We start from the raw sequence: 13137 nt of genomic DNA, 5'->3' as shown, positions 1-13137 counted from the left end.
TCCAAATTTCATGCTGGCTTTCCTCCTTGAGACCCTACCTTGTACAACAACTTGGCCCCCATCATAGCTTTTACCAGAACACAAGAAATAAACCCATACAGAGATTCATGCACACACACACACCAATTGTTTCACCAAAAGCAAGGTATTTCATGGACTGACAGGGTGTTCTGAACAGAAATCCTGTAGCTGTTTTAGTTTTGGAATAAGTGAAGGGAAAACTCCCTTGTTTTCGTGAGAAAGTCCAACTGGTGACAACAGAGAGAAGAAAGGTTTTTTGAACAAGAAGTTACTGTTTTAGCAGTCACTCTTCAAAGTTAAGCTGCACTTTGGGTGAAATTCTCTTCTTTCAAGGTCAGCTCAGGCCTGTGTTTTACTTTTAGATGTATTTAATGGCCTTAAGAGGGCTTGAGACTGAGTGGAAACAGAGGCTTTTGCAGACTTCTTCTTTAGTGGTGATCTGCAGTCTTAGAGAAGAGCGTGTTGTCTGCTGGGTTAGAACCCAGACATGTAATGTTCAATATGGTCCGAATATTTTTCATTTGACCCTAATTTGGTCAAGAATCTAAACATGCATTTAATACATGCCCATATATGCACCTGGAGGCACATGGGTATCACCTAACAATACAAACAACAAAGCAAGCCATCAAAAAATGGTAATAGTTATTGATTCACAGGAGCTTATTCTTACAGCAGTTTCACAGGGTAGCGAAGCTGACCTACTGTTTGCTTTCATTACAAAGAAGCCTGATTTACAATGTTAAAATGTTTCATACAACATTCAGGTTATCTGGGTGTATTTTTTCTGCAAACAAGGCTAAGTTACCATTTGTTTATCTGGTCATTTTCAAATTTGAATAGGTTTCCCAATATTTTTTTTTTTTTTACAGTGTTGCCCACAGATTAATTTAACTATTCTGTTCCTCCTTTATCCCTTTAAAACTTTCTTCCAAATATTTCTAGGTCCATTTCTCTCCTCACCACCTACATTTGCTGATACTTCTTTTGGCACAGTGGATTTCCAGTTTGGGTTATATGCATATATGTGCATGTGTATGTGTACATGTGTTTCTTCTTATTTTGACTACCTTTGCATACTGTTCTCAATAGAAACACTTTTTGAAGTACAATTTCCTACTTAATGTGGATTTTTAAATTACACTGGATTTTATTTTACTGGGAGGTGGTCAGGTTTTTTCCATGTTACATTAATGTGTTAAAGAACCAGGGTTTGTGGCCTACTTTCTCCTAAACATACAACAGAGGAAAATTTGATGGTCAAAGAGAATAGAAATCAGAAGCAGAGAAGCAGACTGTGATAAGCTCTTGAAAAAATCCTTTATGGCATGGAAGTGTTGCCATCAAAGAGCAAATATGGTAACCAACCTTCCCATAATCTATATCAAGAGAAAAAGCGCCAACAGAAGCTGGGGAGGAAACCCAGTGCTGTATTGCCACCCTCACAAGCCAGATATGCAAGTGGCAATTAGCAGTTACTGCTGGTTTTATTAATGAACTCAAAGTTCTAGAAAGGGAAACTTCAGGATCTTCCTTGAATTCTCCTCATAGGTCTACACTGCAGAACAGACCGGAGTATGGAGACGCCTGAGCTAGAAAAGTCCTGAACCAGTATTTTTTTTCCCCTTTTCTTTCAGGAATTTATACAGATGGTTTTGAACTCATGCAAAATTTTAGGAGGTTGCAGATGCTAAAATTTTCCATCAGTTTAACACTACCTCTAATTGAGCCACAAGCTGCCTGGGTGCAAACCAAGGTTAACCTTTTCTATTTTGCTTTATTAGAGAAAAACTGCAGACCATGACACAGGAGATCAGACAGGCCTGGGGCACTTCAGGTCTCAGCCAGCAGGCCTTATCATACTTTTTAAATCCTTTTTCTCCACACCACGGCACACAGCCTTACCAGCAAAACATAACTATGTTTGTGCTCAGTAGCAGTTTGCAGGCAAAGCCAATCTAAGCCTTTTTGCTTCCACTAATTTACCAAAATAATTTCTGATTTTGCCTGTGCCATGAAAAGCTGTGTACAAGGTACCCTGAGATTTCTCTCTGTTGTGTTGACAGCTAAATAGCCATGAAAATCCCAAGTATACCTAGATCTGCACAAATAAATGTCTATACAGAGGCTTAGTGGCAAATGCTGTGTTTAACTGGAGCACGGACAATGCGGAGATCCGTAAACTTCAATCAATCCTTTAAGTCACACAGATATTTACACAATGGCATTGTGAGAACTGGTGAGTAATGACCAAACCATAGGTTAGTTCAAGTCTCACAGATTTTCAGCCCATTTGGGTCACCACCTTAGCAAACACTGTACTGCAAATCCACCTTAGAGTGAGAAAATCTCCATTCTGTAGCTCTGTAAAATATACATGACACCGAAACTTCTCCCAGGCTCTCAGTGCACATTTGAAATGGATGGCCTGAGGCTGGGCTGACCCTTGAGACCCCAGGGAAATTCATCCATGGGGGTGTCATCATTTATGCCCACAGAGCAGATGTCCTCTGTACAGAACTCCCCTCCCAGGTCTGTGGGGCAGATGTTACCATATTACTGGCAGCCTCAAGCCAGAGCACTGCATGCCTTGCGAGAGGTACCGTGAGCCACTGGCCTGTCCCTGAACGGAGAATTTTTATCATTTAACTGGAAAGAAAATCTCCATGGCAACAGATACAGGGAGAGTCCTGAACCATCACATTGCTTCACTGCCACAAAGGGGCGAGTTGGACCCCTCAGTTTTCAATGGCATAATTCAAATGCAAATCTTCATTCCAGTTTTAAGAACCACTCCTAATCATACAATAAACCAAGGAGACTTCTTTAATCCCAGTCCCTTCCTGATCATCATGGAAGCTATACACAGATCCAGGCTTCTCAGAGCAGTGGCTTTCTGCTGAAAAAAAACCATGCATTGAATCTGTGATCACTCGTACAGTGAACTAACCCTAACGCTTGCATTCTACCTAAAATCAACTCACTATTGAAAATATTTTGACCTGTTGACCTAAGATTCCCAGTACAAACATATAGATGTATTCAGACAAAGTTTTCACAGCTCAGCTTCCAGCAGCTGCTGAGGTGGTATGTACAAACATGACCATGGAGCTACCCTCCATACCTTCAATGAAGAGAAAAGGAAACCTTTCTCACACTTACCAAAATAATGATGCTTTTCCCACAGGCAGTGCAGCTTGTTGATTACAATACCAAGGTTACCATCTAAGCAGCCTAAAGACGTACAAATTCAAACTTTGGTGTATCTTTCTATAATAAGCAGGGAAGCCTCATTTTGTGAGTCCATTCAATCCCTTAGTGCTAATAAACTTTTTCCAGGCTAAGCTATCTGAATGTATGTCCTGGAGAAAGAGGATATGTTTAGCTCTTGAGAAGAGGCAATTCCTTGAACTTCTGTAAAAAGAAGGAATATTCTCTTTATATGGTGCTTTTGCTACAGTCATTAGGTTTCTGCTGCAATTTTCCTTATTAAGATTACCACACAAATTTTTTTCTGTACTAAAAGACACATAAGAAAGCATACAGCTCAAGCTTCCTCTCTAGCATATTACTCCTGAGCCTGATTTAAAGCTACAATATCTTTGTGCAAGTTCCCATGCTGTGATGCATGTCTGCACAGAAGTGGAGAACAGCAAACATATTTTCACTTCCTGGTGGAATTTGCTGCTAATTATAGTAAGCAAACATGAAAAAAGAAGCTTGCTTAGGAAGTAGGTGGTAATTACATTTCAAAGGCAACCAATGACTGGCAACAGGAGTGATAAAAAAGAAGATTTCAAGTACTGCAAGCCAAGGTTTTTTACTGATGTAAAAATTACAGGTAAAGAACAACATGAAAATCAATGCATTCAATTACCTTATATCATCTTTGTTTTAGGATACAAAACAATTACCTAGCCTTACAAAGAATTAATCAGGATCTGGAGGATAAACTTTACAGAATGGTAAGTTGTCATAAGTGAACTTTCCTTTTTAATTAAATCTGGTTTTATGGTTATTAAATCATAGGACAAATGTATACGTAGCTGTGACAAAAAATAAACACCCTAATGCTCCAAACGTAGTATGCTTTAAAAAGATACTGACTTTATCAGTATCAGCTTTTAGAGCTAAAGCTGTGTGTGGTGGCATAAGTCTATCAGTTTAAACAGAAATTTCACTGGCTGATGATCTCTATGAGAAAATTGTACCTTCAAAATAATTCTGGTTAATTATTTAATAACTTCATGGGTTTTAAATATTTATGTTTTCATTAATGACAAATTTAAATAAGGTAATGCAAGGTTTTCTCATGCTTCTTAGATGCTTTAACACAGCTTTTATTAAGGGATTTAATAGAGCTTGAATGGTCTGACTTTTATATGCTGTCATAACTCTCAGTCTCAGTGTATTAATTTCCAATCTGCATGTGTCTGCAACTGCAATGTCACTGTCACAGGTCAATTTATAACTCAGTGAAGAAATCACTGTGCCATTTATGGGCTTCACATCTAGGACTAGTATTGAAAGACACAGCTCCACTCATCCAAAATAGTATGAAGATGTTAAAAAGAAACAGTGCCCTGGCTCATTGTTAATGCTGTGGGGACATCAGACTTGCTGTTAGGAGAAAATCTATAGAGAAATAGATAGAGAAGGGTTTAAAGAGGAAATTTTTAAACTTCCAAAGATATAATTCCAAAGGTTGTAATTGTAGACTGACCTGCTTCCTCCTTTCCTGGGTCAGGATGATCAGTGGTCCTCTGTTCCACTTCCACACAGCCCCAGACCTGGTGTGGCCCTAGAAAGCATAATGCATACATGTAAGCACACAGTTTATAGGTCCAGAGTCCTGATGTACAGCTACAAGGATAAGCCTGCATTTTACACAAGTATCATATGTAACATTTGCATAGGTGGGCAGCTTAGAATAAGTGGGACAGGTTATTGTGCTTTCACAGTAAATAGGGACTGTGGCAACATACTGGAGAGATACCAGCCTTTACTAAGAAATGTGAAACAAATCTTTGAAAATAACATCATTCTTATCTCGGCAGTCTGTTGAAATAGCTGACAATGAATAGAACATTGATGCCTTTGTAACTGGCTAACAACAGGGCAAAGTTACACCTGGGTTATAGCGATGTTTGTTCATAAATTTATACAAACACTGTGCAAGTATAAATAACTTTTTTCTCTTGTTTTTTTTTCTTCCCTCTTCTTTTGTTAGTTCTTTTTCCTTTGGGATTTTTTCTTGATCTGCGGCCTGAAATTTATTAGATGTGCATTACAAAAGTTAAATAAAGTAGAGGCATTCTGACTGGTAAATAAAATAAAAATATTACAAACATAGAAAGAAGGACTCTAGAAAATCCATGCTTTTTTATCAGGTATTTCAGATCAAAGCAAAGAACTTTTAACCTGCTGTTTAAGTATCCACTTAAAACCCTGAGAAATTATTTCAGAGCACAGTACAGAAAGAAAGAAGGCTGGTTGCATGGAACACTCTACCTTTTTATATCCCACTAATATGACAGTCATTGAAGGCAGCTTTAAAGGCTTGGAGATCAACCAGGGTCTGTACAGCACTTAACTCCAGACTGCTTTGCTGTCTAAAAAATTGAAACTGAAGACACAAAAGCAAACAAATGTCAAATTGAAATCCTATTGAAAGCAAAAAGATGAGGAACATACTACCATATTTGATTTAGATAAGACAAACCATTTGATTTTCTTGGGCAGTTGAAAACCCCTCAATACTTCAGAGAAAGTTGGATTAAATAACAGCTGGTCTGGTTAATCAACAGTTTATGGTGGACAGAGCTATTGGATACCTTTCTCTCCTTTTCCTGCTTAGGAAGAACAGCCATGTATATTTGTTGTTTAAGTTACTCAGCTTGTCTGCAGATGACCTGGGATGCTCCCAAGAGACCATGTTCTCTCTGCCCTTACAACACCCCCCTCTGCCAGTGACTGGCACCAGCTCATCATAATTAATCTAGGACTCACCTTGGCCACCCTCTTCTAATTTTTTGGGGATCCTGAGTGTTAAAGTCTTTCATTCCTGCTCTTGGTATAAGGGATGTAAAAAATAATCATTAATTCCTTAGCAGTCACAGGAAAGAACCTGAAGTAGCTGTTATTTTTCTTCTAGGCTCTGCTTCCTTTTGAGTGCTAGTCTATAAAATATTAAAAAAATATTTGAGAGCACACTTCTAATCATGGCAAATTGTATCCAATTGAAACTTCTGTCACATCGAAACTGGAAACAAAAATATAAAATATAAACCAGTCTTGTTGGGAGAGTTTGCTCTATTAAACTGGGCAACACCTAACATATAGCACAGTAGAGGCAGATGTAGCACAGAACTAAAATTCTGCTGTCACTGCTCATAAAATTCTCGCTCTTACCACAGTCTGGGTCTTTAACTGGAGAAGATTTGTTTCACCTTGTAAGCACTGGTTAAACAGAGGAATATACAGGCTGTCTTCTTAAATATTTGAGCTTTCTATCTCTTTTTTTCCATTAAGATGTGGGGAAAGACTAAACAGATTCCTCAAATTTTGCACTGTGATTACATCACAGGACTGTTCAATTAAAGAACCTTTTATAATATCTAGTTCCAGTTGTCACAAGTCGTCTGCATTTTCCCTTACACTTGTCAGATTTTCCCAAGGATGCTCTGCCATGGTCTTGTTGCTCACAAATAGCAATTACAAGTAGATTATACAAGTCATTCCAACCACATGTTAATAAATCCTGTATAGGATCTCAGTCCAACAGTAGTCTCCATATGATCATCACTGGAATTAAGCAATGTATTTTAAAAAGCTTTTGAAATTCTACGGCTTTTGGTTGCAGTTAGTTCTGTAATTTTACCCTTAAAGCCAGATTTTTAGTGGTATCTACATTTGGGAAGAACCAATACCTAATAATAGCTGCTTAATAAACCTAATTGCTAATGAAAATCTCACCCATTTCTTCTCTCCCATCTGTATTTTGAATGTTGCTGAAAACTTTATCATGGAAATCCAGCTGCAAAAAGCTCATGAGACCTTATTCTCCAGAAACACCCTAAATTTTGTCTTTTGTAATTATAAAGCAACAGCTTGACAGACAGACAGCTTGATGGTATAAGCTCACTTCTCATGCAAAGTCCTTCAAGAAGCCAAAATGTAAACCCCTGTTCAGTCTAAAATACGTGCTACCTGCAACTAATGCAAAAATACACAGGCAGCATTAGTGGTGAATATGGAAGGTGACAGCTGTATGGTTAGGAACAAAGCCCTCTGATGACCCGGGGAAGCAGCAGATAAATCAATGTACCCAGTTCATAAACCCTTACTCCCACATACCCCTTGAACTGCCAACTCATCTCCCTCAAGCATGCTGCCAAACTCTGGTTCTTCAAAGTCCTGTTGGATTTGGTTGCTGTTTTTAAGGCAGGAAATTGTTTTTTCTCCCTCAGCACCAGAGCAGGACCTTTCGGTAGCGTAGGCAATACTGAATGCTGTCAGACATCAGCGACATGACTGGACTCTTATGCTTTGTTGTGTAGGAGATGCTGGCCACCGGCTCCATCAGCCCTGCAAGGCTCCCCACTGTGGCCATAGCTACTGGCACTTTGGTTCCCTCCTCTGCAAAGCAAGCATCAGGCATTATACATTTTATCATCTGACAAGATGAAAACTGTTACATCACATTAGTGCCTGATTTTTCATTTACATTAAGCAGGCTAGAGGGTGTGACTCTGCCATAAATTTGGAAGTAATTATTATATAAACCAACAGTAAAGGGGGATTTGTGTTAAGGATAATCATGTTTGAAACGCTTAACTATCTGAGCACTACACTGATTTTTATGCTGTTTCTTACTCTGAATATGAGCTCAAGTAGGAGTACCAGGTACAGCAAATAATTATGCTCTCTGCTGATTGACGAGAGTTATTTATCCAGTTCTTCAATATCTTTGGCTTTCTGGTCTGCTGGCCATAAGATATTCCTAAGCATCTCTATATGAGGAAATCCAAAGAATAATTATTATGAGTTGGACAATTTTAAGTGGTGCTCTAAGACTTTGCGTCAGGGAAATGTTGTTTTAAAGGAAGCAGCTTGCTGGAAGTCCAGGCCAGGAAGGTAAAGAATATGAACAGCTGTGAGGAATCTGATGAACAATTTCATTCAAGAATGAAAAGCATCTAATTAGCAGGGTGAACCCATCGCTTTGGCTTTGGAATTTAAACCAGTCGCTAGATTGTACCCGAGTCTCCCAAGACAGCTACAAGACAGCTACCAGTCACCCTTCAGTGTGGTTTAAATCATATATGAAAGATGAAGGCAACGAAGAAAAAGCCCGTTTCTGACACAAACCTAACAAAAGCAGAAGCCCAACATGTTTATGTTTCAGTCTCATCCCTGGAAGTCTTCAAGGCCAGGTCGAATGCGGCTTTTGGCAGCCTTGTCTAGTGGAAGGTGTCCCTGCCCATAGCAGGGGGTTGGAACCAGATGATCTTTAAAGTCCCTTCAACCCAAACCATTCTGTGATTCTATGACGAATTTGACAGTGACTTTGAAAGGAGTGATTTAAAGCACATCTTTTTAATTTTCTTTTCTTTATGAAGAATAACTTGCTTCTCCCCCTACTGTATGTCCCATGAAAATCAAACAGAGATGACCTAAATATACTTAAAAGGATTTGCATTCCAAAGACAAGAAAAGTTTAGAGTCAGCTCAACCTGACAGGCTCATTTGCTCACATTCAGTGAAGACAGCTGTGAATTTCAGGAGAAATTTATACTGGTTGGTTAGTTAAGGCAGAAGCCAGAGAAGGTCCATGCTTTGTGGACTAAAACAACTACAAAGAAACATTTCTAAGGAAGGAAATGACTATAAATGCCACAGAAACAAATCATTTATAAAAATGGTAGTTGAAAAAAATGCATTTCTAACAGGACCTTAGGTTTTACCTTTTTATGCTTACAGGCATTTTGTACTAAAGAACTCCATCTCTCACTGGCTGTTCTCACACTCATTTTTCAAGTAAAAAATTATTGCCAAATGGACAGTAGAATCAGCCTTTTAAACCTACCCACATTAAGACCTGTAGCAACTACATAGGCTCAGACTGAGTAGATCCATTAGTTTTGCGGTCAAATAAATGAATCCTTCTGGATAAATTTGGAATATGTCTTCTCACATGAGCACACAGGCTTTCAGTCATCCTCAGTTCTCTCTCTGAATAGAGATTCATTTCCCATTGTTATCCCATTGTTATGTGGCTGGCAAAGCAATCCTTCTTCCTCAGAGACTCATAAGGCAGTCCATCCTCTTCCTAATTGTTGTAGATGAACATGACATCATAAGAGACTGTTCTGAAAACTAGTTTCCATTTTTTCCAAAGCCATGGGATTATTCTTCTGTTCTGTCTCTCCCTCTCAGTAGGACTTCTTCCACAGGCATGACCACAGCCTAAGAAAGCTATAAAGTGGTGGTGGATGCTTCTTGCTTCCAACATCATCTCTATTACAGGATGACAGAACTCTTTCCTTCTCAACATGTGTCTTATCCCTTGTCCGCCAGTATACATTTCTGATACCTGAGGTTTTTGATTGTTTTCTTCATCCTGATCTCCATGGTTTGGGCTCTGTCTCTCAGGACACCCCCTGGGGCTACCATTCCTGGGAACAGAAATAGCTGTTTTTTTCAAAGTAACTGAAAATAATAGAAATACTTCTGGGATGTAGGTATCTTTGGCCTGTGCCTTCCTTGTAAGTGTCTTCGGCCTTTGAGTGTCTGCCAACTCACCACAAATAAAGGGAAATGAAGAAGTAAGAATAAGCCTGAAAAGGCCTTCTGTAGAAAGCTCTTCGCATCTCAAAGTCCTTAATGAAAGCTAGCATCACCAATAAATGTGGAAAATAAGGCACAGAAGAGGAAAGTGTCTTAGCTAAGGTCATTGAGAAGCAAGAAGCAAATTTCAAAATAACTTCAAGGCCTTCTTTACCAAATCCACTGCCTACAAATAAGATCAATGTATTTCCTAGATTCATTTAGATTTAATTTACAATGCCAGTTACTTATCTCCTGTCTACAAAATAAACAGAAAATGGCAGACAGGGTTTATCATAGATTGAATAAAAGAAAAAAAAAAAATACAAAAAAAAAGGAAAGGAAAAGAAAACCAGATACAAGTGGAGTACTGGTACATTTAGTCCAGGTTGCTATACGGTACGGGGGTTGTGTCACCTGTTTCTATAATACATTTTATTTCTAAATAAAGAAAATTACTTTTTGGAAATCATATAGCAGCTACACAACTCAAAACCATGTTATTTTATCTGTACAGAAGGGAATATGGAATTAATTCAGATAAGAAGACAATTATTTTTGTGGAGAGAAAATGAAAAGAGGGATGGAGAAAGACTAGTTTGGATAATGTCTTGTTTTAATTGCATTCCTTATGCTCAGAGAACAGTATCAGAGGTGTATAGGATCGTCAACATAAGATAGAATTAAACTTGACTAGGGATGTTAAGGATAACAAGAAGGGATTCTATAAGTACGTAGCTAATAAAAGACAGACTAGGGACAACGTAGGCCCCTCCGGAGGCTACTGGGAGAACTGGCTACCCTGGATTTGGAGAAGGCTGAGGTTCTGAATGACTTCTTTGCCTCGGTCTTCTCTGGCAAAGGCTCTGACTGCACCACCCAAGTCTTGGAAGGCAGATGCAGGGACTGTGAGAATGAAGGCCTTGGGCCCACTGTAGGAGAGGATCTGGTTCAAGACCATCTTAAGAACGTGAATGCACACAAGTCTATGGGTCCTGATGAGATCCATCCGCGGGTCCTGAAGGAGCTGGCAAATGAAGTTGCGAAGCCACTGGCCATCATATTTGAAAAGTCATGGCAGTCAGGTGAAGTTCCCGACGACTGGGAAAAAGGAAATATAACCCCCATTTTCAAGAAGGGGAAAACGGATGACCCAGGGAATTACAGAGCAGTCAGTCTCACCTCTGTGCCTGCCAAAATCTTGGAGCACATTCTCCTGGAAGGCATGCTAAGGCACATGAAAAACAACAAGGTGCTTGGTGACAGCCAGCATGGCTTCACTAAGGGGAAATCCTGCCTGACCAATCTGGTGGCCTTCTATGATGGGACTACAGAACTGAAGGACAGGGGTAGAGCAGTTGACGTCATCTACCTGGACTTGTGTAAAGCGTTCAACACTGTCCCACACAACATCCTTGTCTCTAAATTGGAGAGACATCAATTTGATGGATGGACCACTCAGTGGATAAAAAACTGGCTGGACAGCCACACACAAAGGGTTGTGGTCAATGGCTCAATGTCCAGCTAGAGACCAGTGACAAGTGGTGTCTCTCAGGGATCGGTGTTGAGACCGGTCTTGTTCAACATCTTTGTCGGTGACATGGACAGTGGGATTGAGTGCGCCCTCAGCAAGTTTGCCGATGACACCAAGCTGTGTGGTTTGGTTGATACGCCGGAGGGAAGGAATGCCATCCAGAGGGACCTTGACACACTTGTGAGGTGGGCTGATGCCAACCTTATGAAGTTTAACCATAACAAGTCCAAGGTCCTACACCTGGGTCGGAGCAATCCTAGGCACAGCTACAGGTTGGGCAAAGAAGAGATTCAGAGCAACCCTGCAGGGAAGGACTTGGGGGTGTTGGTTGATGAGAAAATGAACATGAGCCGGCTTCAGTGTGTGCTCATAGCCCAGAAAGCCAACTGTATCCTGGGCTGTGTCAAAAGGAGCATGACCAGCAGGTCAAAGGAGGTGATCCTGCCCCTCTACTCTGCTCTTGTGAGACTTCACTTGGAGTATTGTGTACAGTTCTGGTGTCCTCAATATAAAAAGTACATGGAACTGTTGGAACAAGTCCAGAGGAGGGCCACGAGGATGATCAGGGGACTGGAGCACCTCCCGTATGAAGATAGGCTGAGAAAGTTGGGGCTGTTCAGCCTGGAGAAGAGAAGGCTGTGTGTAGACCTCATAGCAGCCTTCCAGTGTCTGAAGGGGGCCTATAGGGATGCTGGGGAGGGACTCTTCATTAGGGACTGTAGTGATAGGACAAGGGGTAGTGGGCTAAATCTTAAACAGGGGAAGTTTAGATTGGATATAAGGAAGGAATTCTTTACTGTGAGGGTGGTGAGGCACTGGAATGGTTTGCCCAGTGTCATGGTTTAAACCAAACCAGGCAACTCGTTCACTCACTTCCCCCCCTTCTTGCCCTCCCCCTACTCCCAGAGGGACAGAGAGGGGAGTCAAAAAGAATGCAACTCCCACGGGTTGAGATAAGAACAGTTTAGTAACTAAGGTATAACACAAATCACTACTGCTACCACCAATAATAACACTGAGAAAGGAAATAACAAGGGACGAGAATACAACACCTCACCACCAGCCAACCGATAACTCGCCCCCCCAGCCTGACCAAGCACTGATCGATACCTCCTCCAACCCTGCAGTCTCCCAGCCCTTCCGGCTAACTCCCAGTTACATGCTGGGCATGATGTGCTGTGGTACGGAATACCTCTTTGGTCAGTTCGGGTCAGTTGTTCTGTCTCTGCTTCCTCCTTGCTTTCCCTCCTCCCTAGCAGAGCATGAGGCTCACAAAGTCCTTGGCCAAACCAAAACATCATTGTTAGCAGCTCTGTTCCCAAGTCGAAAGTCAAAACACAGCACTGCACCAGCTACCAAGAAGGAGAAAAATGACTGCTACTGCTGAACCCAGGACATTATCCACCCCTTATTCCATACCATTCACGTCATACTCAGATCCCACATTTTCAATATACCATCACTCTTATCTTAGTGCACGGACCAGTCCCTATAACGCTGCTGAATCCATCTGGTCCATGATGTCAGGCTCCATCTCTTTTAACAGTCTTCCAGAGCAGGATAGGCTGTGCGCAGTGCTCATGCTCGTGAGTAATCTGGGCAATAGCGTACATTGCTAAGTCCACCCCTTGATCATAAGTCCATCTCTGTGTTGCATCTCTGCTTTGATGGCCTGAAGTGCCATGGGCCCACCAGGCTCAAAATAATTCACTGTCCCGTTCACCAGTTTCTGCAGCTTGTTGCTGGGGACTCCA

At 40.7% G+C, this 13137-nt stretch overlaps 1 protein-coding gene across 1 annotated transcript in view; it reads left to right on the top strand.

Annotated features, from left to right (window-relative positions):
• BEGAIN (brain enriched guanylate kinase associated) overlaps nucleotides 1-13137 on the top strand; it is a 161625-nt gene that overhangs the window by 97372 nt on the left and 51116 nt on the right. Inside the window, 1 exon segment of the mRNA XM_057418939.1 lies at nucleotides 3920-3986. Coding sequence (XP_057274922.1) covers nucleotides 3920-3986 — 67 coding nt within the window.

Source organism: Pezoporus wallicus, unplaced genomic scaffold (genome assembly GCF_028554395.1).
Source record: "Pezoporus wallicus isolate ANWC-B61680 ecotype Strahan unplaced genomic scaffold, APGP_CSIRO_Pwel_v1 contig_7066, whole genome shotgun sequence".
Lineage (NCBI taxonomy): Eukaryota > Metazoa > Chordata > Aves > Psittaciformes > Psittacidae > Pezoporus > Pezoporus wallicus.
This window is presented reverse-complemented; position numbering and strand designations above follow the sequence as displayed.